The sequence below is a fragment of the Budorcas taxicolor genome, chromosome 8 (assembly GCF_023091745.1).
Source record: "Budorcas taxicolor isolate Tak-1 chromosome 8, Takin1.1, whole genome shotgun sequence".
NCBI lineage: Eukaryota > Metazoa > Chordata > Mammalia > Artiodactyla > Bovidae > Budorcas > Budorcas taxicolor.
Window position 1 is genome coordinate 65,453,143 of NC_068917.1, and position 23,825 is coordinate 65,476,967.

Below are 23,825 nucleotides of genomic sequence, written 5' to 3' on the forward strand. Positions count from 1 at the left end.
TCTTTATGTATACATACAATTGACCCTTGAACAACATGGAGGTTAGGGGCACCAACCTTATGTACAGTTGAAAACCCTTGTATGGCCTTACCGCTCCCCATATCCACACTTGCCACATGTGTTAGGCAGCATTTTCCCCTGAATTTTCACAATCGAGATGCAATTCACACACCATCGAATGCATTTAAATTTATTTATTTATTTATCTTTGGCTGTGCTAGATCTTCATTGCTATGGATTGTGTAGTATTCTAATGCATATTTAGTGAAAGAAATCTGCATGTAAGTAAGTGGACCTGTGAAGTTCAAACCTGTGTTATTCAGGGGCAAACTGTATTTATGGTCTCTCTTCCTAAGTATTATATAGAAAATTAGTAAATGAAGTCAATGTTATTTACTGACAAGCTACCTACCCAGCATACCTTAATAGTCTGTTCTTTTCGGAGAAGAGGGTATTTCTCATAAGCTTGCATTATCACCTTAGTGGTCTGGGTAGTCTCCTAAGGGCTTAAATTTCAGCTAAGGAATAGGTGAATAGGATATGACAAAATAGAAAATTTTCAGAGGGCTATGCATACTAATTTCTATCTAATCAGAAGTTGAGAAACTTTTTCTGTTAAGGACCAAGTAGTAAGTATTTTAGGTTTTGCAGGCCACGAGCTATGTGACTGTCACCCACAGTCTGGCACAACTACTTGACTGCCATTGGAGTGCAAAAGCAGCCATGTGCACTACATAGAGCCTGGCTGGGTGCCAGTAAAACTTTGTTGATGTACACTGAATTTCATTTTCATGTCACAAAGTAATTCTTCTCATTTTTTCCAACAATTTAAAAACAGAGGGAGGGACTTCCCTAGCAATCCAGAGGGTAAGACTCTGTGCTTCCACTGCAGAGGGTGTGGGTTCAATCCCTGTTGGGGAACTAAGATCCCGCATGCTATACAGTGAGGCCAAAATAAAGAAATAAATGAAAGAAACACCTTTAGAAAAGTATAAAAGTCATTCTTAGGTCACAGACTAGGCAAGAACAAGTAGCTGGCTGCATTGGGCTATAATAGCCTATAGTGTGTGACCCCTGGTCTAGAAGTAGACAGGCTTAGAACTTGGGGAAATGGTACCATGCATGTTTTTCTTCTCCTCCTCCTCTTACATTAGGAGATGCCATCATGCCATGCCTCTCTGGAATGTTGTGAAAAGAAAATTGGATTATGTACAAATGCTGGGCATCTTTAATTCTTGTTCATTAGAGGGGCAACACTTTTAGTTCTTTCTAGTGTGGTGGTTGGAAAAAGTGTTCCTCACCTCTAGAGTGACCTTTTTCTACAAAATGAGAAGCTGAGGGTTTTCTCAGGATATTGCAGGAAGAAGAGAGCTAGCACTTCATTTTTGCCCGAATATTTCCGGCTTTCTTCCCAGTGGTTTATTCCTGACAGTCCTGATACCTTTCCATGATTTCATGCCTCCTCATATTCTGTCAATTTTCTAAGCTGTTGCTTTGGATTTGTCAGAGAGAATGAGGTGAGATGTGGTGTACAAGGCAGAAGCACCTGTGGTTTCCTAGGGTTGTTGGAAGTCAGATGTTTCAAAGGGAGATCCATATTATTTAATTTCCCTGCCTCTTTCTGAAATGCGGTGCACAATCATGTTCACAAGTAAAGGCAGTGACTGAGAAGAGTAAAATGTATACTTTTGTGTTCTCTTCATTAATTTGAAAAGTGTTTTTCTCAAAGTTAAAATGCATTCATGTGTTTTCACATTGTATATAGCCATTAAAATATCTGTAATTTGCTCTATTTAAAAATTTCAGGTGGAAAAACCTTGCAGTGGTGGTCCGGATTTACTTCTTTATCCAGCTAAGAGAAAGCAGCTTTTGAGAAGTGAACTGAACGCTGAAAAAGTGCCTCCATCCCCACTACCTGCTCCAAAACAAATACCACCACTCAAAGGGTGTCCTGCAGTTATGCCAGGAGACTTTAAAGAGAAAGTTGCAGAGCTGTTGGTGAAATACTCAAGTGGTCTTTGGGCCAGTGCACTCCCGAAAACATTTGAGGACATGTACAAAGTGAAATTACCCGAGGATGCCTTAAAAAATCTTGACTTGCTTTCTGACGTGTGCACCATAGACTACATTTCTGGAAATCCCCAGAAGGCCATTCTGTATGCTAAACTTCCATCGCCCGCTGACAAAATCCTAAAGGATGCAGAGCAAGCATGTGGAAATTATGATATCAAGTCTATGGTTGAACAAGAATATTTGCAGATAGAAGAAAACATTGCTGAAAGTACAGACACCTTTATGGAGACTGTGGCAATTCCTCCATTAATCATTCCAACTGAGACATCACCATCAGTCTTGGTGGTTGAACTGAGCAACACAAATGAAGTGGTTATCAGGCAAGTTTATTTTCTAATTCTTTAGAATCCTGGTAAAGATCTCCAGGAGAAGGAAATGGCAACCCACTCCAGTATTCTTGCTTGGAGAATTCCATGGACAGAGGAGCCTGGCAGGCTACAGTTCATGGGGTTGCAAAGAGTCAGACACGACTGAGCAGCTAACACTTTCACTGTCACTACTGTTGCTACTTGGCTTTTCTTCACATGGGTGCTGGTTGAGGAAGAATAATATATTTTTAGTTATAAATATAGTTCTAATGATTCTTGCTGCTGCTACTGCTGCTAAGTTGCTTCAGTTGTGTCCTACTCTGTGCGACCCCAGAGACAGCAGCCCACCAGGCTCCCCCGTCCCTGAGATTCTCCAGGCAAGAACAATGGAGTAGGTTGCCATTTCCTTCTCCAATGCATGAAAGTGAAAAGTGAAAGTGAAGTCGCTCAGTCGTGTCTGACTCTTAGTGACCCCATGGACTGCAGCCTACCAGGCTCCTCCATCCATGGGATTTTCCAGGCAAGAGTACTGGAGTGCGGTGCCATTGGCTTCTTCAATAATGATTCTTAATAAATGTTAAATGTTCAAAATAACTATTTCAGAAGAAAAGATTTCTAACAGTTTTAAAAATTGGAATGATGATATGGTCTGAACTGAAAAAAAAAATCTATGTCAAAAGCTTAATAGTAACTATATATTAATATGTCAGAAGCAATACCTAATCCATAGTAAAAGCAACCATCCACTATGTAGGAAATACTGTTTAATCTGGAATTATGTAGCATTTATAAAAAGTCAGAATAGCCAATCACCACCTTCCTAGTGTAATATCAGATTAGCCCTCTGCTTTCTTGAGCCTTTTGTATTGCCTGGGAGAAGGAATTATTGCCTAAGTGGCTAATGATTATTGAAATTGTAAACAAACAGTCCAGCTCCAGGTACTTCATGTGGACTTTGGAGAAAATGTAGACTCAGTTCAGTTCAGTTGCTGAGTTGTGTCCAACTCTTTGCAGCCCCATGGAATGGGTTCCCTGTCCATCACCAACTCCCGGAGCTTGCTCAAACTCATATCCATTGAGTCAGTGAAAAATATAATCCAACCGTCTCATCCTTTGTTGTCCCCCTTCTCCTCCCACCTTCAGTCTTTCCCAGCATCAGGATCTTTTCCAATGAGTCAGTTCTTCGCATCAGGTGGCCAAAGTATTAGAGTTTCAGCTTCAGCATCAGTCCTTCCAGTGAGTATTTGGGACTGATTTCCTTTAGGATGGACTGGTTGGATCTCCTTGCTGTCCAAGGGACTCTCAAGAGTCTTCTCCAACACCACAGTTCAAAAGCATCAATTCTTTGGCACTCAGCTTTCTTTATAGTCCAACTCTCAAATCCATACATGATTACTGGAAAAACCATAGCTTTGACTAGACGGACCTTTGTTGGCAAAGTAATGTTTCTACTTTTTAATATGCTGTCTAGGTTGGTCATAACTTTTCTTCCAAGGAGCCAAGCGTCTTTTGATTTCATGGCTTCAGTCACCATCTGCAGTAATTTTGGAGTCCAAGAAAATAAAGTCAGCCATTGTTTCCACTGTTTCCCCATCTATTTGCCATGAAGTGATGGGTCTGGATGCCATGATCTTTTTTGAACGTTGAGTTTTAAGCCAGCTTTTTCACTCTCTTCTTTCACTTTCATCAAGAGGCTCTTTGGTTCCTCTTCGCTTTCTGCCATAAGGATAGTGTCATCTGCATATCTGAGGTTATTGATATTTCCCCCGGCAATCTTGATTTCAGCTTATGTTCATAGCTCAGTTGGTGAAGAATCTGCCTGCAATGCAGGAGAGACCCTGATTTGATTTCTGGGTCGGGAAGATCTGCTGAAAAAGGGAAAGGCTACCCACTTGAGTGTTCTGGCCTGGAGAATTCCACAGACTGTATAGTCCATGCAGTTGCAAAGAGTCAGACATGACTCAGCGACTTTCACTTTTTTATCCAGCCCAGCATTTCACATGATGTACTCTGCATATAAATTAAATAAGCAAGGTGACAGCATACAGCTTTGATGTACTCCTTTCCCAATTTGAAACAGTCCATTGTTCCATGTCTGATTCTAACTGTTGCTTCTTGACCTGCATACAGTTTTCTCAGGAGGCAGGTGAGGTGGTTTGTATTCCAATCTCTTTAAGAATTTTCCACAGTTTGTTGTGATCTACACAGTCAAAGGCTTTAGCGTAGTCAATGAAGCAGAAGTAGATGTTCTTCTGGAACTCTCCTGCTTTTCCTGTGATCCAATGGATGTTGGCAATTTGATCTCTGGTTCCTTTACCTTTTCTAAATCCAGCTTGAACATCTGGAAGTTCACAGTTCATGTACTGTTGAAACCTAGCTTGAAAAAAAAAAAAAAAAGAAACCTAGCTTGGAGAATTTTGAGCATTACTTTGCTTGTGTTTGAGATGAGTGCAATTGTGCAGTAGTTTGAATGTTCTTTGGCATTGCCTTTCTTTGGGACTGGAATGAACACTGACCTTTTCCAGTCCTATGGCCACTGTTGAGCTTTCCAAATTTGCTGGCATACTGAGTGCAGCACTTTCACAGTGTCCTCTTTTAGGATTTGAAATAGCTCAGCTGGAATTCCATCACTTCCACTAACTTTGTTCGTAGTGATGCTTCCTAAGGCCCACTTGATTTCGCACTCAAGGATGTCTGGCTCTAGGTGAGTGATCACACCATCATGGTTATCTGGGTCATGAAGATCTTTTTTGTATAGTCCTTCTGGGTATTCTTGCCACCTCTTTGTAATATCTTCTGCTTATTTTAAGTGCATACCATTTCTGTCCTTTATTGTGCCCATCTTTGCTTGAAATGTTCCCTTGGTATCTCTAATTTTCATGAAAGATCTCTAGGCTTTACCATTCTATTGTTTTCCTCTATTTCTCTGCATTGATCACCTAGGCAGACTTTCTTATCTTTCGTTTCTGTTCTTTGGAACTCTGCATTCAGATGGATATATCTCTTCTCCTTTGCCTTTTTCTTCTCTTTTCTCTGCTATTTGTAAGGCCTTCTCAGGCAACCATTTTGCCTTTTTGCATTTCTTCTTGGGGATGTTTTTGATCACTGCCTCCTGTATAATGTTATGAACCTTGGTCCCTGCCTCTTTAGGCACTCTATCTGTTAGATCTAATCCCTTGAATCTATTTGTCACTTCCACTGTATGATCATAAGAGATTTTATTTAGGCCATACCTGAATGGTCTAGTGGTTTTCCCTACTTTCCTCAATTCAAGTCTGAATTTTGCAATAAGGAGTTTGTGATCTGAGCCACAGTCAGCTTCTGGTCTTATTTTTATGACTGTATAGGGCTTCTCAATCCAGCTGCAAAGAATATAATCAGTCTGATTTCGGTATTGACCATCTGGTGATGTCCATGTGTAGAATTGTCTCTTGTGTTGTTGGAAGAGGTTGTGTGCTATGACCAGTGCATTCTCTTAGAAAAATGCTGTTACCCTTTGCCCTGCTTCATTTTGTTCTCCAAGGCCAGGTTTGCTTGTTACTCCAGGTAACTCTTGACCTCCTACTTTTTCATTCTAGTCCCCTATGATGAAAAGGACGTCTTTTTTTGGTGTTAGTTCTAGCAAGTCTTGTAGGTCTTCATAAAACTGTTCAACTTCTTCAGTATTACTGATTGGGGCATAGACTTGGAATACTGTGATATTGAATGGTTTACTTTGGAAATGAACAGAGATCATTCTGTATGTTCCTTGAGCCTTTTGATATCATTGCCTTGGAGAAGGAATTATTGCCTGAGTGGCTAATGATTACTGAAATTATAAAAAAAAAAAAAACAGTCCAGCTCCAGGTACTTGATGTGGACTTTTGGAGAAAATGTAGACGATATAGGAAATGACAGACAGTAATTTGCCCTTTCTGACTTGGGATAAACAATAGGAACCAGTAGATCTCCAGAAGGAGCAGCGCAAGGTGTGGCTGTGGATATACAGACTGGGTAAAGGCTGAAGCAGAACAGGGTCCAGGCTCCTTCAACCAAAATGTCCCTTATGGTATGGGCTCTTACTCCTCCTCAGGGTCATAGCTGAGCTGGGAAGACCCAAAGAAAGGCCACAAAGAATTGTGGCCAAGTTCTTTAATAAAATATTGCAGCAAAACTATTAAAGCTCTTCTATCTGAACAAACTGTCTGATAAAGAAGTGAGAATCAAGTATCTTTGAATGTTAAAACTCAAACATGCTGAAGCTTTGTTGAGGTCTGTTTTATATAGGGGTGGTAAAAGTATGGAGCTTTTATTTGAAAGGTGAAGTATGGCCTGAGGATAGAAAGAGCTTGCTGAGGGTTTGGCTTCCCACTGTGGGTCACTAATAAATTGAGGTAAAGGAAGGATGTTGAGGAGCACCTTGCTAACATTTACCATTTGACATTATAAAGGAAAAAATCTAAATCTGCTTCCTTGGCAGGATCCTTGGGTTTGTGTTACCAATAGTCACTGGGGGCCACTTTCAGAGACCAGTCACCCAGAACTGGACTTGATCAATCATGTTATTTCTTACATTCTTCCCAAGGGTTGGCAGGAATCTGGATCAGTTCCAAGACTTCAGTAGGAGGGTTCCAATCTATTCCAGGATGATTAGGTCCAGGGTCCTCTGGTTACCTGAATCTGCTTTATCAGTATAACTTAGAATCCCAGTGTCAGCATTCTATGTGAAGTAGGGTGGCAGGCAACCAGCAAGCATGGTAGGTGATATCTGCCCTCGGTTATTGGTATCCCCCAGCTACCCTGAAAACTTAGCAGATCCAGCAGTACCCATAGCTTTACCCAGGCAGGCAATAGACTCTGGAACCTGGTAAGCTTATAACTCACAAAGTTACACGGAGGTGCTGTGGTGGGACCCTTAGGCCAAGTATGGGAATCTGTTGTCACCAATCTCAGAAATTAATTTTGTATAACGTTTATTTGTGGCTCACCTAAGTTGGCCTACATAATTTGGGGGTAATGACTTCATTCTTGCCACCACCCACTATTAAACCAGCTGTAACATTATCTCCCTACCCCACCCAAAGCATGTAGCTAGCGTCGTTCTCTGCTGGTGGCTACAGAGAGCAAAAGCTGCCTGTGGAGCTCATGCTGCTTCTCACCACCTTCCTCCTTCCTGGAAGGATCCCATGCTAGGCAAACCACCAAACTACCGCTGGAGCCTAGGCCTCTGCCAGTGGAGCATCCAGGACTGCATTGCTACCAGGAGTCCCCATGAGACTCTAGGTCCCAGGAATTGGGCACTCGGGCAGAGGTGAAGATGTCCTAGGAGACCCCAGAGCCAAGAGTGCAGCCAGTACCTTAATATTTGTAGAGCTCAATAAACAAATGATAGAGTATGGAGTAAATAATATGCATGTCATATGTGGGTTTAAAACAGCCTTTGCCTCCAAAAGAGGCATTATTTCCATTCTGTGTGGGGCTTTTAAAAGCTTCTTTTCTGCTAGTAACAAATAGGTTGACTCTAGTGTTTTCTGCCCTGCTAGTAGTTACCAAGAAGATAGGAAGACACTCCTAAAGGAATAGTTTGTTAAAGTTCTAATAGGACTATTTGGGCCCCAAGTAGAAGCTGGAACAGTTCAGAAAGCCCTGTTCTTGTGGCATATCTCCCATCTCCCTGGCCAGGTGACTCTAGTGCTGGTATAGCATAGCCTTAAAACTCAAAAGGCTTCATCCCATGGCTGAGATAGCTCCTGTTACAGGAGCCACACTTGCTTTGCCAGGTTTTCCATTCTGGAAGGAGGCCTTTGTTGGAATTGTCTCTGAGGACTTAAAGCCAAGGAAACAACAGCCTATTTATGGCAGAAGGGAAAATAGTGAACTAGAACAAGGTGATTGCAGTTGTCAACAGCAGAAAATTGTAGAAGGAGGTAGAAGAGTATCCTGAAAAAGAATTTTTCTTTAGGAAGCGTACAGTTTAAAGAGGCATTTATCTAAAACATGCCATCTCTTTAAGGGTATCAGAACTCAGCATTTTGTTGTGATTTGTTTGGTAAGTTGGAGGGAGGGGTTGTCACATGATTTTGTTTATTTTCTAGGGTTTGTTTTTCTCTTGGAGAAGTTAAGTTTCATTGGTTTTTCAGTGCTTGAGACTTGTCCATATGCACCTTAGTTAAGGCAGAACTATTAACTAGATTCTCTTCTAAGTAATCCACACAGATCTCTAGCAGCCTGAGTCAGAATCTCAGGTTGATTCCTGCTCATCTGGCCTCCTCTGGTGTCTTCCTTTCCGCTTTCTCTCTTCCCTTCCCTTGAGTCTTCTCTCAGCCTAGTCCTCCTCTAAAAACTCCTTGACTGTTTACTGTTACATTCGCAAGGTCACTGCGTTGCTATTGAACATTTGCTCTGCTTTGTGGTGTGTTGGACTTTGGTCTTGTTTTATGATTCCACAGTATTGCATTCTCCTTTTTCAAGATATAAATGTTTACTAAATCCACATTCTCCTCCCTGTTGATGTAAGCAAATCTGAGCCTGGCACCAAAGATGACAGTAGAAAAACAGAGTAATATTAGTGAATTCCTGTAGCTTTCCTTCTTCCAGCTTGCTTCATCTGTGTTCTTTTCCTTTAATTCAGGTACGTGGGCAAAGACTACTCTGCTGCTCAAGAATTAATGGAAGATGAGATGAAGGAGTACTACAGTAAGAATCCTAAGGTCACCCCAGTCCAGACTGTGCAGGTTGGCCAGCTGCTGGCTGTAAATGCCGAAGAGGATGCTTGGTTACGAGCACAGGTCATTTCAATGGAAGAGGGCAAGATAAAGGCAAGCATTATGAAGACAAACACATTATTTTTCAAATGAAAATATTGCTTCTAATATGGTATCCTCTAACAGTATTTAGTTTTCTCCAGAAGTTAGAAAGATAATATATGTAAAAAGAAATAATAATAATTATCCCTGTCAGCTTTTAAGTCAGTGATAGTTATATTATCTTAGAGTTTTAGATTAAACAAAGAAAAAAATTCTTTTCCATTGGAATACCATAACCCATGATATAATTAATCAGGAAAACAAGCAAACCTGCATTCCTATTCCTCAGGGTTACCTAATGAATACTGATCAGAGCTCTATGGGCTTCTTATCAGGGTCAGTACTTGGAAATGAAGGAAATCATACAGATTGGAAGAGATGACATTCTCTCCTTTCTTGCACAGCCAGCTGAGGGGAACCCCAAGTAAGACTTGACCATGCCCCAAGTCTTGCCCTTGTGGTCATCTCGGAAAGGTCAGAGGGCTCTTTCACTAGTCTATTCCATCAGAGGCTCCAGTACTTCCAGACTTGGCCACGTTCATGGTGACCAGCCCCTGCCCTGCTGCCTTTTCCTTCCTTCACCTTAGAGACCCAGAGTGAGAACTTGCTCATCAAGACACAGTTTTGTCTAAACTTTGAAAATCAGGGTTAGCACATCTCAGAACACTTAACACTGCAGGGGGTGGGCAGTCCAGATGATTAGGACCCTAGTCAGTATGTGGCCCTGTCACTAATGTGTGTTTAGTGAGAAACCTGAGTGACCTCTGGATGATGGGGAATGACTGTCCTAGATGTTAGCTCAGCTTCAGTCCACTTCCTGACTGTTTCCCTGCCCTTAGGAAATTCAAAACTTAGCTGCTTGAAGGCACAGGGATTGCTCATGAAGAGAAGAACTGTACAAACCCTGATGATATGTTAAGAGTGTGTCAGGGTTTATAATAAACACTGCGAACCCTCCACAAGATCATCCCCCAGTCTGAGATCTACAGGGCAAAAATCACTTGGGCCTCCCTTCCTTCCTTACCTCTGCTTTGGGAATTTAAACTGTGGAGTCATTTAGACCTGAGTTTGAGTCCCAATTCTGCCACTTCTAGCTGTGTGACCTTGGGACTTCTGATTCCTTACCTATAAAATCAGACACTATCATCATGCTAGTATCTGCCTGTTATACTTTTCATTCTTTTTTTCCATTGTCTTAGGGAAAGAGACAAGACTGACAAGGCTTGTCCTCGAGAAGCTTTTATGCTAGTAAAAGAAGACAGATAATAAACAAGTATACAATAAATGAAAAGACAGTGAAAAGCAGTGAAGGAAATAACCAGGGTGCTGCAATAGAAAATAACTGTGAAGGAAGGGATAAGCAGGGAGATGTTATCTGGTTTATTTGCTTCAAAGGTTGTTGCAGTGCCTATGTGGGGCAAAGGTTGTAGTGTAGGGCAAAGATCAAAAGTAAGACCAGTTAGTTGGCTGTTGTAGTAACCAGCAGTTGCAACCGGAATTAGGGTGGAAACAGTGGAGACAGAGATAACAAGACAGACTCAAGATGTGTTTGGAGGTAGAACTGACAGGACACTAATTCATTGGATGTGGAAGAGAAGAAAGGAGAAGGTTCAGGATGGCTGATGAGTTCAGGACTTGAGCAGTTGGGTGGATGGTCATGCCGTTTATTGAAACTGGGAAGTCAGGGAGAAGAATCAATATATAAGAAAATCAAAAATTTTGTATGACCTAATAGGTTTGAGAATAGCTGTCTGATTTCACCTGGATGAGCCTGGAGCTCAGCGAGAAGACAGGACCAGGGTTGGGGGCATCGGCATGTAAGTGCCACTTGAAGCCCTGGGACTAGGTCAGGTCACCTAGAGGAAGAATCACCCAGAACCAGGCTCTGAAACACTTCAGCACTTAGATGGAGGGCATGAGAGGAGCAAAGGAGACTGTGAGAATGGCCAAAGAATGAGGAAAACCAAGAGGACCATGTCATGGGAACCAGAACAGGGAAGTGCCCCATGGAAGACAGAACAGGAAGCAACCGGCTATGTCATTGCTTCTGAGAGCTGTGGGCTGGTGTTAGGAATAAAAGGGGTATCTTGGTTTGTTGTAGATAGTAAGCTCTTTAAGACAGCAGTAGTTGTGGCAATCCTGGCCTGATCTTGTTCCCATATCCCCGTGAACCAGACAGAGATGAATTTTACCCCTTACTAGGAGAAACACTAGCTACTCAACAAGTCTTGTTTCTCTTGAATTTTGCTGTGCCTGACAGCAAGTATCCATTCCCTCCTTGATTTCCATAGATTTTGGTGAACATGAGAAACAGGAACTGGCGGTCACCCCTCAGGTTGGTGCCAGTTTTACCTGGTCCAGACCCACATCCCAGAGGTGTCTGCTGGTTATTACTCAGAAGGCACTGTGAGACCTGTGACCGCTTGAGGGAGCCAGAGAGCCAGGAATGGACTGGGGCCCAACGCGAGGATAGGGAGGCTGCTTGTGCTAATCCCGGGGCTGAGGGGCAGAGGGCTGTGAGAGTCTAGCCGGACGTCCACGGGCAAATGTTTTATGAACTACAGCTGACATGCAAATACATGATATCATGATTCCAAAGAATAAAGAAAAGAAAAGCTTCAGAGCTATAGAAACCCTTTGAAGAATTTAGAACAGTATTCTTTTGTCTCTTGCTGCTGGGATTACATTCTGAATTGCCCAGGAATCATGATTTCACATATTATGTTCTATTCTCAGAACACGCTGTCTCCATTTTAGGCCTAGGAAGAGCAGAATCCAAGTTGTGGGTGGTGATTACTATTAAAGGAAACAAAAGCTGTGTGGATCCTAAGGTTTTGGAGAAGGAAATGCAGGTGCTAATTTGGGGTTGGAGAAATTGCTGGCTGTAGTGTGGGGACCCTGCCAGGGATTGAGGCCTCAGGGAGCACTGAGTCAAGATGTGAGCTCAAACAGATGATCCTTTTCAACCTGGAATACGTAAGCCCTATAGCCCCAGTGAGCAGGTGGCCAGGGAAAGACTTTAGTTGTCTCTCTGTGCTTTTCTTCCTTAGATTCTCTGAGGGGGGAGAGTTTTTGTCTTGTATACTTAATACCAGAATCTCAGTACTCAGAAGCTGTGGACTTTATTTTACTGCAGAAAGTAAAACTCTTTGGTATTTCTTTGCCACGCCTTTGCCCTGCCTTGTTTTGTCTTGTTTTTGTAATAACTATCATCTGCTTTAATTAGAGAAGCATGCTAAATTTTAGCACTTTACCTCCTATTCCTAGGTGTCATTCTAAATCAAAGCTTAAGGTCTCTAGATTTAATTTTTCTCCAAAAGGAAAAAGGCTTTGGTTATATAGTCCTTTTCAAATAAAGTTTTATTAATACACTAAACATACTGTCCAGGCTCTCAGTGATCTGTGTTGGTGATGAGAAAGCATCATGCAGGTTTCTGTAAACACAGAACTCTGTCCGGCAGACTTGGGATCTTTTCCTGAGCTGGAGGAAAGCCTAACCCAGCTTCCCAGCACTGAGAAAAAAACAGAATTATCTACTTTTACAGTGTAGGATTTCATGTTATCCAGCTGCAACATCATTGCTGTCATAGACAGCATCTCAGTCCCTGGAAACATAACCGCTGAGAGCAGGCCATCATAAGTGCTGCTTTGGGAGTATAGAATCTGACAAATACCCCAGTGTGTGCCTCCTCTAGAAACAAGTAATGGAGGGGTGTAAATCAGAAAAGAAGGAGGTGATATAGGCATTATGATAGTAGGGCAAGAGTGGAGCAGCCAGGGATGGCAGATCAGATATGTGTGCTGCTGACAAGCTGATAACAGAAGGCACCGGAGCTCAGCAGTCTTCCCTCTGCTCCCTGTTGGCAAAGGAGTAAACTGAAGCCAATTAAATGCATCGTGAGTTTTTGTTTTTATTTTTTTAAGAAGTAAGTATAAAGAATTTTATTTGAACCTAAACGTTGTTTCTGTTATCATTAGGTATGCTATGTTGACTATGGTTTTAGTGAAAATGTTGAAAAGAGCAAAGCATACAGATTGAACCCGAAGTTCTGTTCACTCTCATTCCAAGCTACAAAGTGTAAGCTCGCAGGTAAAAAGAAGCTTTTATAAGAGCTCTCCACTTTGGTGTGTATCATCTTTGTATTTTGGGGTAGTTAAATCCTAAAGCATACTAAGTATTTCCAGGTGTTAAATGTGTTATTTCTTGAAAAGCGTAAGTAAATTCATGTTTAATGTTCTCTCTATAGTATATGATCATTATAAAAATGTTACAATGTTTTTATATATTTTTTGTTACATTATACATAACATATGGGCTTCCCTCATAGCTCAGTTGGTGAAGAATCTGCCTGCAATGCAGGAGACCCAGGTTCAATTCCTGGGTTGGGAAGATCTCCTGGAGAAGGAAATAGCAACTCACTCCAGTATTACAGTTTTCTAAGAATAAAGAATAATTAGACTATGATAAAATTCACCTAGTACCCATATTACATTAAGCAGTATTTAATCTTTCTTTCATAAATCAGAAAATTCTTCGGTATTCTCAGTGCCATCATGGTGTACTTGAAAAGAAAGGGTGGGGGGAGGCTATCTAAATTTTCAATAAATGCATGTTTGTGAAAGAAATAATTGTGTATACTTAGAAACTGAAAAAAAAAAACAAACCACCAAGGTTATACTTTTAGGAAGAATGTTACAAATCCGTGACTATAAGACATAATTGGTTGCTAATTTTTTATATGCATTAGTCTCTTTGTTTTAAATATGTGCTTGTATATAAAGTGAAGGCTGTTTCTCCTAAGGTAGAAATTCAGATTGATCATCAACTTCTCTTCTTGTTGTAAGATTGCCTGCAGCTAGATGGAGGAGCCTGGTAGGCTGCAGTCCATGGGGTCGCTGAGAGTCGGGCACAACTGAGCGACTTCACTTTCACTTTTCACTTTCATGCATTGGAGAAGGAAATGGCAACCCACTCCAGTGTTTTTGCCTGGAGAATCCCAGGGACAGAGGAGCCTAGTGGGCTGCCGTCTGTGGGGTCACACAGAGTCGGACATGACTGAAGCAGCTTAGCAGCAGCAGCAGTGTAATCATTCAAAAAGACTTTCACATTATAATGAATATTTTTAAACCTAAGGCTGGATACTACAAAGAAGTTTGTAAAACAAAGCTTCCCTATAAAATTTAAGAATTTTGTAGTAGATTCATGATTGTAGTAAGTAGCCAGAATGAATACAATCAAATGTTTCTTAAAATGTTTCTTCTAATTAAATAGAATATTCAATATTTTTCAGGGTTGGAAGTTCTAAGTGATGATCCTGACTTAGTGAAAGTGGTGGAATCTTTAACTTGTGGGAAGATCTTTGCAGTGGAAATACTTGAAAAAACTGACATTCCACTGGTTGTTCTGTATGATACCTCAGGAGAAGATGACATCAACATCAATGCCACCTGCTTAAAGGCCATATGTGACAAGTCACTAGAGGTTCACCTTCAGGTACCACCATGACCCCTGTTGTCTGTTCACACATAACACAGGAAATAAATTCACCAGAATAGAATGTGGTACATTTTAGGCTAACGTTAGATAGAGACAGAATACATATGTATTGAGAAAAAAGATAGAGGGGAGTTAAAAGTGGGGGGAAATGCCAAAATATAAATAGTAATTGTTAAGAATTGGATTTTTATTTTATTTTCAAGTTCCTACAAAGAGCATTAAGAATTGGATTTTTATTTTATTTCTGAGTTCCTACAAAGAGCATATATTAATTTTATATGAAATTATTTTGCAAATATAATGGAAGATAATTCAAAAGAAGGGAAAATTAGATCAGTGAAGATGTTCATTGAATTGCTAGCTTTAACATTTTTAAAATGTGAAGAACATAGATGTCTGCAGAAAAGGACACCTTTAAATAAATTATGGAGCAGCCACTGTAAAGAATAGGATTGGGTGTTAAAAATGATTATTTTAGAAACTTCATAACAACATTGGAAAAATATTGTTTTAATAATTATCAATAGAACAACAGTGAATTGCCTTCATACTTCATATTATGATTTGACTAAAAGTGGCTAAAATTAAACCTTTTCTGTTTTTTTAAAGTTACTAAAATTCACGTGGGCCATTGGCAAGGATTAGAAAGTAGACTAATAATGGGATTGATCTTTTGAGAGTTGTTTGTTTTCACTTCTGTTAATATTGCAAAAATATTTATATAATAATTCTTTTTCTAAATTAATGGGGCTAAGATCTTGGCATCCGGTCCTTTCCATGGCAAATAGATGGGGGGAAAGTGAAAACAGTGACAGACATTATTTTCCTGAGCTCCAAAATCACTGCAAATGGCGTCTGTAGCCACAAAATTAAAAGATGCTTGCTCCATGGAAGAAAAGCCATGACAAACCTAGTGTTAGTTGCTCAGTCATGTCTGACTCTGTGCGACCTCAAGGACTGTAGCCTGCCAGGCTCCTCTGTCCACGCGGTTCTCCAGGCAAGAATACTGGAGTGGGTTGCCATTCCTTTCTCCAGGGATCTTCCTGACCTAGAGATTGAACCTGGGTCTCCCTCATTGCAGGCAGATACTTTACCGTCTGAGCCACAAGGGTAGTCTCAAACCTTAGACAGTGTGTTGAAAAACAGACATCGCTTTGCTGACAAAGCTCTGTATAGTCAAAGCTGTGGTATTTTCCAGTAATCATGTACAGATGTGAGAGTTGGACCATAAAGAAAGCTGAAACTGAAAGTGAAAATCGTTCAGTCATGTCTGACTCTTTGCAACCCCATGGAGTATACAGTCCATGGAATTCTCTGGGCCAGAATACTGGAGTGGGTAACCTTTCCCTTCTCCAGGGGATCTTCCCAACTTAGGGATCAAACCCAGGTCTTCCACATTGCAGGCAGATTCTTTACCAGCTGAGCCACAAGGGAGGCCCAAATAAGGCTGAGTGCCAAAGAACTGATGCTTTTGAATTGTGGTGCCAGAGAAGACTCTCAAGAGTCCCTTGGACAGTAAGGAGTTCAGACCAATCAATCATAAAGGAAATCAACTCTGAATATTCACTGGAAGGACTGATGCTGAAACTCCAGTACTTTGGCCACCTGCTGCAAAGAGCTAACTCATTGGAAAAGACCCTGATGCTAGGAAAGATTGTGGGCAGGAGGAGAAGGGGATTACAGGGGATGAGATAGTTGGATGGCATCATTAACTCAGTGGACATGAGTTTGACCAAACTCCAGGAGATGGTGAAGTACAGGGAAGCTTAGCATGCTGCAGTGCATGGGGTCACAGAGAGTCAGATATGACTTAGCAGCTGAACAACAACAAAATTAATGGGGAGAAGATAAACCAGAGTTAAAGATATTCTTAGCCTATTAGGGGAAAGTGGCAATAATATAATATATGCAGAATGTCTACTCTGTGCCTGATACAACTGAGAGCAGATACTCCTTTTGAAAGAGAGATAGCCAAACTAGTTTTTCACATTTGCATTATGAATTTCATTCTATCCTATCTGTCTTCCGGCTTGCTTCGAAAATTGCAAAATGCAGAGACTTTCAGTGAACTAGGTCTATCCCCTTAGGCAGGTAAGAGCTGCACTGTCCTCAAGCATCCTTGGTGTGTCCTTTGTTCCAGGTTGATGCCATGTACACTAATGTCAGAGTGACTAACATTTGCTCCGATGGCACACTCTACTGCCAAGTGCCTTGTAAGGGTCTGAACAAGCTCAACGACCTTCTGCATAAGATAGAGGAATACTTCCACTGTAAGGTATGGCTGAGCAGCATCTATTTCCAAGATGAGTCCTAGCATTGCAAACAAGAGGCGTCACTAAATTGTATTCTTGCAGTAAGTTTTGAACAGTTTAAGATAGAATCTCTAAAAATGTAAGATCCCCAGACTTCAGAATTTGAAACAGAACCCCTCCATGCTTTCTGCAGGGTAGAATGAGGATAATAATAGTGAGTATCCACAGGGCCTGGCTTATAGAAAGTGCTCAATGATGGGTCAAGGTGCAGTTGAGGAGCCTAGAGTGCAGCTGCCTGTGACTGTCGTCTTGTGCAGCTGGCTCCTCTGCCTGGACAAAGACAGAACCATGGAATTTACAGGGAGAATAAAACTTACAAGGCATCATTCCCCAAGCTCTTCATGGTCCCTGAGAAAACCTGTACCCTGGTAAATGTGGTTCTACAGTTATACTTATTAATAATCTCTTACCACCTATAATGCAGGAGACCTGGGTTCGATCCCTGGGTTGGGAAGATCCCCTGGAGAAGGGAAAGGCTATCTGCTCCAGTATTCTGGCCTAGAGAATTCCATGGACTGTATAGTCCATGGGGTCGCAAAGAGTCATACATGACTGAGCTACTTTCACTTTCACTCTCAGTTTACCCTTTAATTCTAGTATCATTTTCTCTGAATCAAGATCTGTGGAGGTTTTCTTTTAAGTTCCTAAAGGAATTTCCTTACCTCCATTAGGACATTGTGGTCGTAATCCACAATATGCTGTGGTTTCCAAATGACTAAACTCCTGTGCCCCTTCAACTATGACCCCCTTACCCTAGAAGTGAACGCTTCTCTGTAACCTACAGAGCACCTCAAGGGCCTCACAGCACTTGTACGCAGGATTGTTTCAGCTGTTTGGACGTTTGTTTGCTTTACTAGAGTGTAGGCTTCCTGAGGGCAGAGACTGAGCCTCCCCAGGTTCTGGTAAGTACCTAATTCATTTAGGTACTGTAGTATGTTATCTAGTGTCTTACATAAAATCAGTATTCCAAAATATTTGCTGAATCGGAATAAACTTGTGTTCAGACTACAGCCTAGAATCAAGACGTTAGATCTGTAACTTTACCTCTTTCTCCATTGCAGATATCTTGGAGGTATCTCAAGAGCATTACTTAAGTTTGATTTGCTAATCTATCCTAGAGAAATCTGAGACACCCAGAGGGTGGACTATAGTTATTCATTTACATGTATATGCTTATTATCTATAGTGATGAAAAGCACCCTTGATAGTTCTTAGTGCCCTGGGAACTCAAGTGGAGGGAGATATTGCCTTTGGGGAGAGTAGAAACATTTACCCTGAAGGAAAGAAGCAATGGCAGGTCCCCAGCTTCAAGCTACAGAGAGGAGGAGGATGAAGATACTGAACTGGCACTGATAGCCACATTTGTATTGATAACATTTCTTTTGTTTTGGAATTAAATCTTTTCTTTGAATCTGAATGTTAACAGAAGAGAAGAGGAGGCCTAATAGACAGTTAACCTAACCACCTCCCTCTCATCCAGGCTGTTCTTTTTATCAGATTCATCCTCCTCCTCTGTATTTAACTAATGGTGCCAGAGCCTTGATGAATCATCCTGACCTCTATGCTATCATTTTTAGACATGTTAACAGGGCTGATTTATGATCCATGTGCAAGGAAGGAGAATAGAAACATTCACCCTAAAGGAAAGAGTAGACGGCTGCCACCAACAAGCACAGGAGAAAAAAGACCGAAGCCCTGCAAGCCCAGTACGCATGCTGTGTCCGCTGCAGTGCAGGCCTCACTGGAAGTCTGATCATGGACAGGGAAGCAGTCGACCTGCACCACAGCAGGCATGTGGCAACGTGTTCTTTGCTGTGAGTAATGAGTGTGTCATGTGTTTGTGTTTTGCAGCACATGACTTCTGAGTACTTCGTTTCATTACCCTTCTGTGGGAAAGTCTGCCTCTTCCACTGCAAAGGAAAATGGCTACGAGTAGAGGTAAAATTAGTCACTTGACTATTTTTTAAATTTAAGATTAAATATTTCACATGCACAAACAACATTTTTGTTTGTTTGTTTAAAAAAAAAATCACCAGTTTAAGTAATGAAACATGACTATTACAGTTGACCCTGCCTGTCGGCAGCCCTTGTTTTTTACTTCCTCCCCTGGAGATACCAGCTGAATTTGGTATTTCTCATTCCTCTTCACTGCTTTATACTTTTACTATATTTGTGTCTATACAAACACACTTTTACTATCTGTATATTTAAAAATAGAAATAATCAAAATACAGAAATGAATAGTATGTATAAAGTCGTTCAGTTGCCCAGTCATATCTGACTCCTTGCAAACCCATGGACTGCAGCATGCCAGCCTCCCTGTCCCTCAGTATCTCCCGAAGTTTGCCCAAGTTCATGTCTATTGCATCGGTGATGCCATCCAGCCATCTCCTCCTCTGACACCCTCATACTTACAGTAATACTTAAAGTAAAAACATAAATACTTAAAGTAATACTTATAGTAAAAACGTGAATAAAGTATAACTGAATGAATGTTTTAAAAATTTATATAAATCGTAAAATGTATTTTACAAAAAACAAAAGAAATGCAAAAAAGCACAGTGGCTGTCTGAGGAGGCCTTACAAATAGCTGTGAAAAGAAGAGAAGTGAAAAGCAAAGGAGAAAAGGAAAGACATAGCCATTTGAATGCAGAGTTCCAAAGAATAGCAAGGAGAGGTAAGAAAGCCTTCCTCGGTGATCAGTGCAAAGAAATAGAGGAAAACAATAGAATGGGAAAGACTAGAGATCTCTTCAAGAAAATTAGATGTACCAAGGAAACATTTCATGCAATGATGGGCTCGATAAAGGACAGAAATGGTGGGGACCTAACAGAAGCAGAACATATTAAGAAGAGGTGGCAAAAATACACAGAAGAACTGTACAAAAAAAGGAGCTTCATGACCCAGATAATCACGATGGTGTGATCACATACCTAGAGCCAGACATCCTGGAATGTGAAGTCAAGTGGGCTTTAGGAAGCATCACTACGAACAAAGCTAGTGGAAGCAATGGAATTCCAGTTGAGCTATTTCAAATCCTGAAAGATGATTCTGTGAACGTGCTGCACTCAACATGCCAGCAAATATGGAAAACGCGGCAGCAGCCACCGGACTGGAAAAGGTCAGCTTTCATTCCAGTCCCAAAGAAAGGCAATGCCAAAGAATGCTCAAACTGCCACACAGTTGCACTCATCTCACACGCTAGTAAAGTAATGCTCAAAATTCTCCAAGCCAAGCTTCAGCAGTACGTGAAACATGAACTTCCAGATGTTCAAGCTGGTTTTAGAAAAGGCAGAGGAACCAGAGATCAAATTGCCAACATCCGATGGATCATCAAAAAAGCAAGAGAGTTCCAGAAAAACATCTATTGCTGTTTTATTGACTATGTCAAAGCCTTTGACTGTGTGGATCACAATAAACTGTGGAAAATTCTGAAAGAGATGGGCATACCAGACCACCTGACCTGCCTCTTGGGAAACCTGTACGCAGGTCAGGAAGCAACAGTTAGAACTGGACATAGAACAACAGACTGGTTCCAAATAGGAAGAGGAGTACGTCAAGGCTGTATATTGTCACCCTGCTGATTTAACTTATATGCAGAGTACATCATGAGAAACGCTGGGCTAGAAGAAGCACAAGCTGGAATCAAGATTGCCAGAATATCAATAACCTCAGATAGGCATATGATACCACCCTTATGGCAGAAAGTGAAGAGGAACTGAAAAGCCTCTTGATGAAAGTGAAAGAGGAGAGTGAAAAAGTTGGCTTAAAGCTCAACATTCAGAAAACGAAGATCATGGCATCTGGTCCCATCACTTCATGGGAAATAGATGGGGAAACAGTGGAAACAGTGTGAGACCTTTTTTGGGGGGGCTCTGAAATCACTGCAGATGGTGATTGCAGCCATGAAATAAAAGACGCTTACTCCTTGGAAGGAAAGTTATGAGCAACGTAGACAGCATATTAAAAAGCAGAGACATTACTATGCCAAGAAAGGTCCATCTAGTCAAGGCTGTGGTTTTTGCAGTGGACATGTATGGATGTGAGAGTTGGACCGTGAAGAAAGCTGAGCACCAAAGAATTGATGCTTTTGAACTGTGGTCTTGGAGAAGACCCTTGAGAGTCCCTTGGACTGCAAGGAGATCCAACCCATCCATCTTAAAGGAGATCAGTCCTGGGTGTTCATTGAAAGGTCTGATATTGAAGCTGAAATTCCAATACTTTGGCTGCCTCATGTGAAGAGCTGACTCATTTGAAAAGACCCTGATGCTGGAAAAGATTGAGGGCAGGAGGAGAAGGGGACAACAGAGGATGAGATGGTTGGATGGCATCATTGACTCGATGGACATGAGTTTGGGTGAACTCTGGGAGTTGGTGATGGACAGGGAGGCCTGGTGTGCTGCGGTTCATGGGGTTGCAAAGAGTTGGACATGACTGAGCGACTGAACTGAACTGAACTGAAAATGTATTGATTCTTCTGAAACATGCCTTTTCATTCCTTATGTTTGTGATGTAATCTGTTTTCCCTGCTGTATGATATAACAGTGTATGAATATGCCAACATTATCACTCCCTTCACCTGACAGTGATATTTAGCTTGTATCAAATTTTTTATTATAAGCAGTGCTACCCTGAAACTTCCCATGCACATCTCACAGGGTGCATATATAGGAGTTGGATTTCTGGGTGTAGGGAGTTGCTCTCCAGTCACCCTCCCTTAATGTTGTAGCCCTTTGAAAGTTCTGACTTCTTGGGGGAGTCTCATGCCCTCCCTCCCCCTTGCCTAAGATTGCTTGGGTTTCAGTTTTCACATACTGTTCCAGTGCCTAATAATTGTTTTATTTTTCTTGCAAGCTCAGTTATGAATTTTAAGTGAAAGTGAAGTCGCTCAGTTGTGTCCGACTCTTTGCGACCCCATGGACTGTAGCCTACCAGGCTTCTCCGTCCATGGGATTTTCCAGGCAAGAGTACTGGAGTGGGGTGCCATTTCCTTCTCCAGGGGATCTTCCCCACCCAGGGATTGAAACCGCGTCTCCCGCATTGTAGGCAGACGCTTTACTGTCTGAGCCACAGTTTTCTTAGTGTTCCCTAACTTTGGGCTTCCCAGGTGGCACAGTGGTAAAGAATCCACCTGCCAATGAAGGAGATGCAGGTTTAATCCCTGGGCCAGGAAAACACCCTGGAAAAGGAAATGGCAATCCAATCCAGTGTTTGTGCCTGGAAAATTCCATGGACAGAGGAGCCTGGTGGGCTACCGTCCATGGGGGTCAGAGTGGGACACTACAGTGGCAGCATAACTTTGGACTAACTGTATGAACGTGGCTGTAGGCTAGAGGTTTGACCAGAGTGTGTGGCACTTCAAAATACTACTAAATATTCTAATATTCTGAAAAGCCCGTGTGATCATTGTCTAGTCAGCAAACACTAATTCTGAAGAATCAGGATGTGGATGTTTAACAAGTATATAGAATTTTTGTGACCAGAGTTCAATATAGCTAGCTGTAGTGTTATTAATAATACAGGACTTGTATGTTTTGCTCATGGGCATGAGGACGTCATATTACACTTTCTGTTTCTCAGCTTTTTGTTTTCTCAGCTTACTGTCGAAGTCTGTCAATATGTTTGTTTGAAACGAAATCAAAACCAAATCTTAAACGGAAAAAAAATTGCAAAAGAATCAGATTCTGGCTTCAATATAGTTTGTATCTGTAAACTGATGTTAAAATGCTTTTACAATGCTATTTAGGAAGGCACAGTTTGGTAGCTTCAATTTTTCATTTATAGCTTTTTCTAAACAAGATCCCAAAAAACTGCCACCTTAATTTTTTTTGCTTCAAGTACTTTTAAGCACTTCAAGGTTCAATATGAAGTGCAGGTAAAACCCTCTCATTTTCAAAATTACTAAGAGTAAACAATACACTGGATAGTGAGCAGAATATGAAAATGCAGGCTACTTCATCAAAAATTTTAAGGGATTTGTTATATTTTATCATATATTTCTTTGTTTTTCAGAGGCAGGTTTTGGATTTTTGTGGTTGCTGTTTCTTTCTTTTCAGCTGCTGCTGCTTTTTTTTTTTTTTTTTTTTTTGATACCTAGTTTTCCCAGTTACTAAATTGCAAATCTGGGCTCAATTTCATTTTTCCTGCCTTTCCTTTGTTATAGTGGTTCTTAACCTAGGTGCAAAGACCTCTACTTACAGGGAGTGCCTGAATCCATCTACCATAATCATATCCATATTGGGTGTGTGTGTGTGTGTATATGTGCATGATGTATTTTGGAGGGAAAGTATTCGTAATTTTCATAAGATTCTGAAAGAAACCAACCCTAAGAAGGTAAGAATCATTGCTTTATCGAGTTTTAATACAACATAGCAACATTTTGATAACTTAATTGTACTGATTTTCCCTTTTAGTAAATCTTAATCATGACCACTTCAATAAAAGCATCAGTTTTGAAATAATTATTGTCATTAATGTGAATGTGTCTTAGAAAGTCGAGATCTGGGTATATGACTAAAAGTTATGTGCTTAGCTATAAACTTCAAAGCATGACTTGTTAAAAAGAACACAACATTATTTGAATTTTAAGGCTCTGTGCTGTCTAGTGTATAATATATAAATGCATAAATGCTTAATTTTTAAGCCTTTTATTTTGAAATAATTTCAGACTTAAAAAGTTGCAAAAATATTTCAGAGTTCCCATATACCTTTACCTTTTACCCACCATCGCCAATTGATAACATCTTGTATAACCATTATCAAAACCAGGAAATTAACACTGATACAATATTATTAACTAATCTGCAGAACATACTGACGTTCCCACATTGTCCTCCAAATGTCCTTTTTC

At 40.9% G+C, this 23,825-nt stretch overlaps 1 protein-coding gene across 1 annotated transcript in view; it reads left to right on the forward strand.

The window, feature by feature from the left end:
• TDRD7 (tudor domain containing 7) overlaps nt 1-23,825 on the forward strand; it is a 76,227-nt gene that overhangs the window by 34,881 nt on the left and 17,521 nt on the right. The window contains exons 6-11 of the mRNA XM_052645053.1: nt 1,807-2,393; nt 8,992-9,178; nt 13,145-13,256; nt 14,458-14,660; nt 16,804-16,938; nt 18,827-18,913. Coding sequence (XP_052501013.1) covers nt 1,807-2,393; nt 8,992-9,178; nt 13,145-13,256; nt 14,458-14,660; nt 16,804-16,938; nt 18,827-18,913 — 1,311 coding nt within the window. The remainder of the gene's footprint in view (nt 1-1,806; nt 2,394-8,991; nt 9,179-13,144; nt 13,257-14,457; nt 14,661-16,803; nt 16,939-18,826; nt 18,914-23,825) is intronic.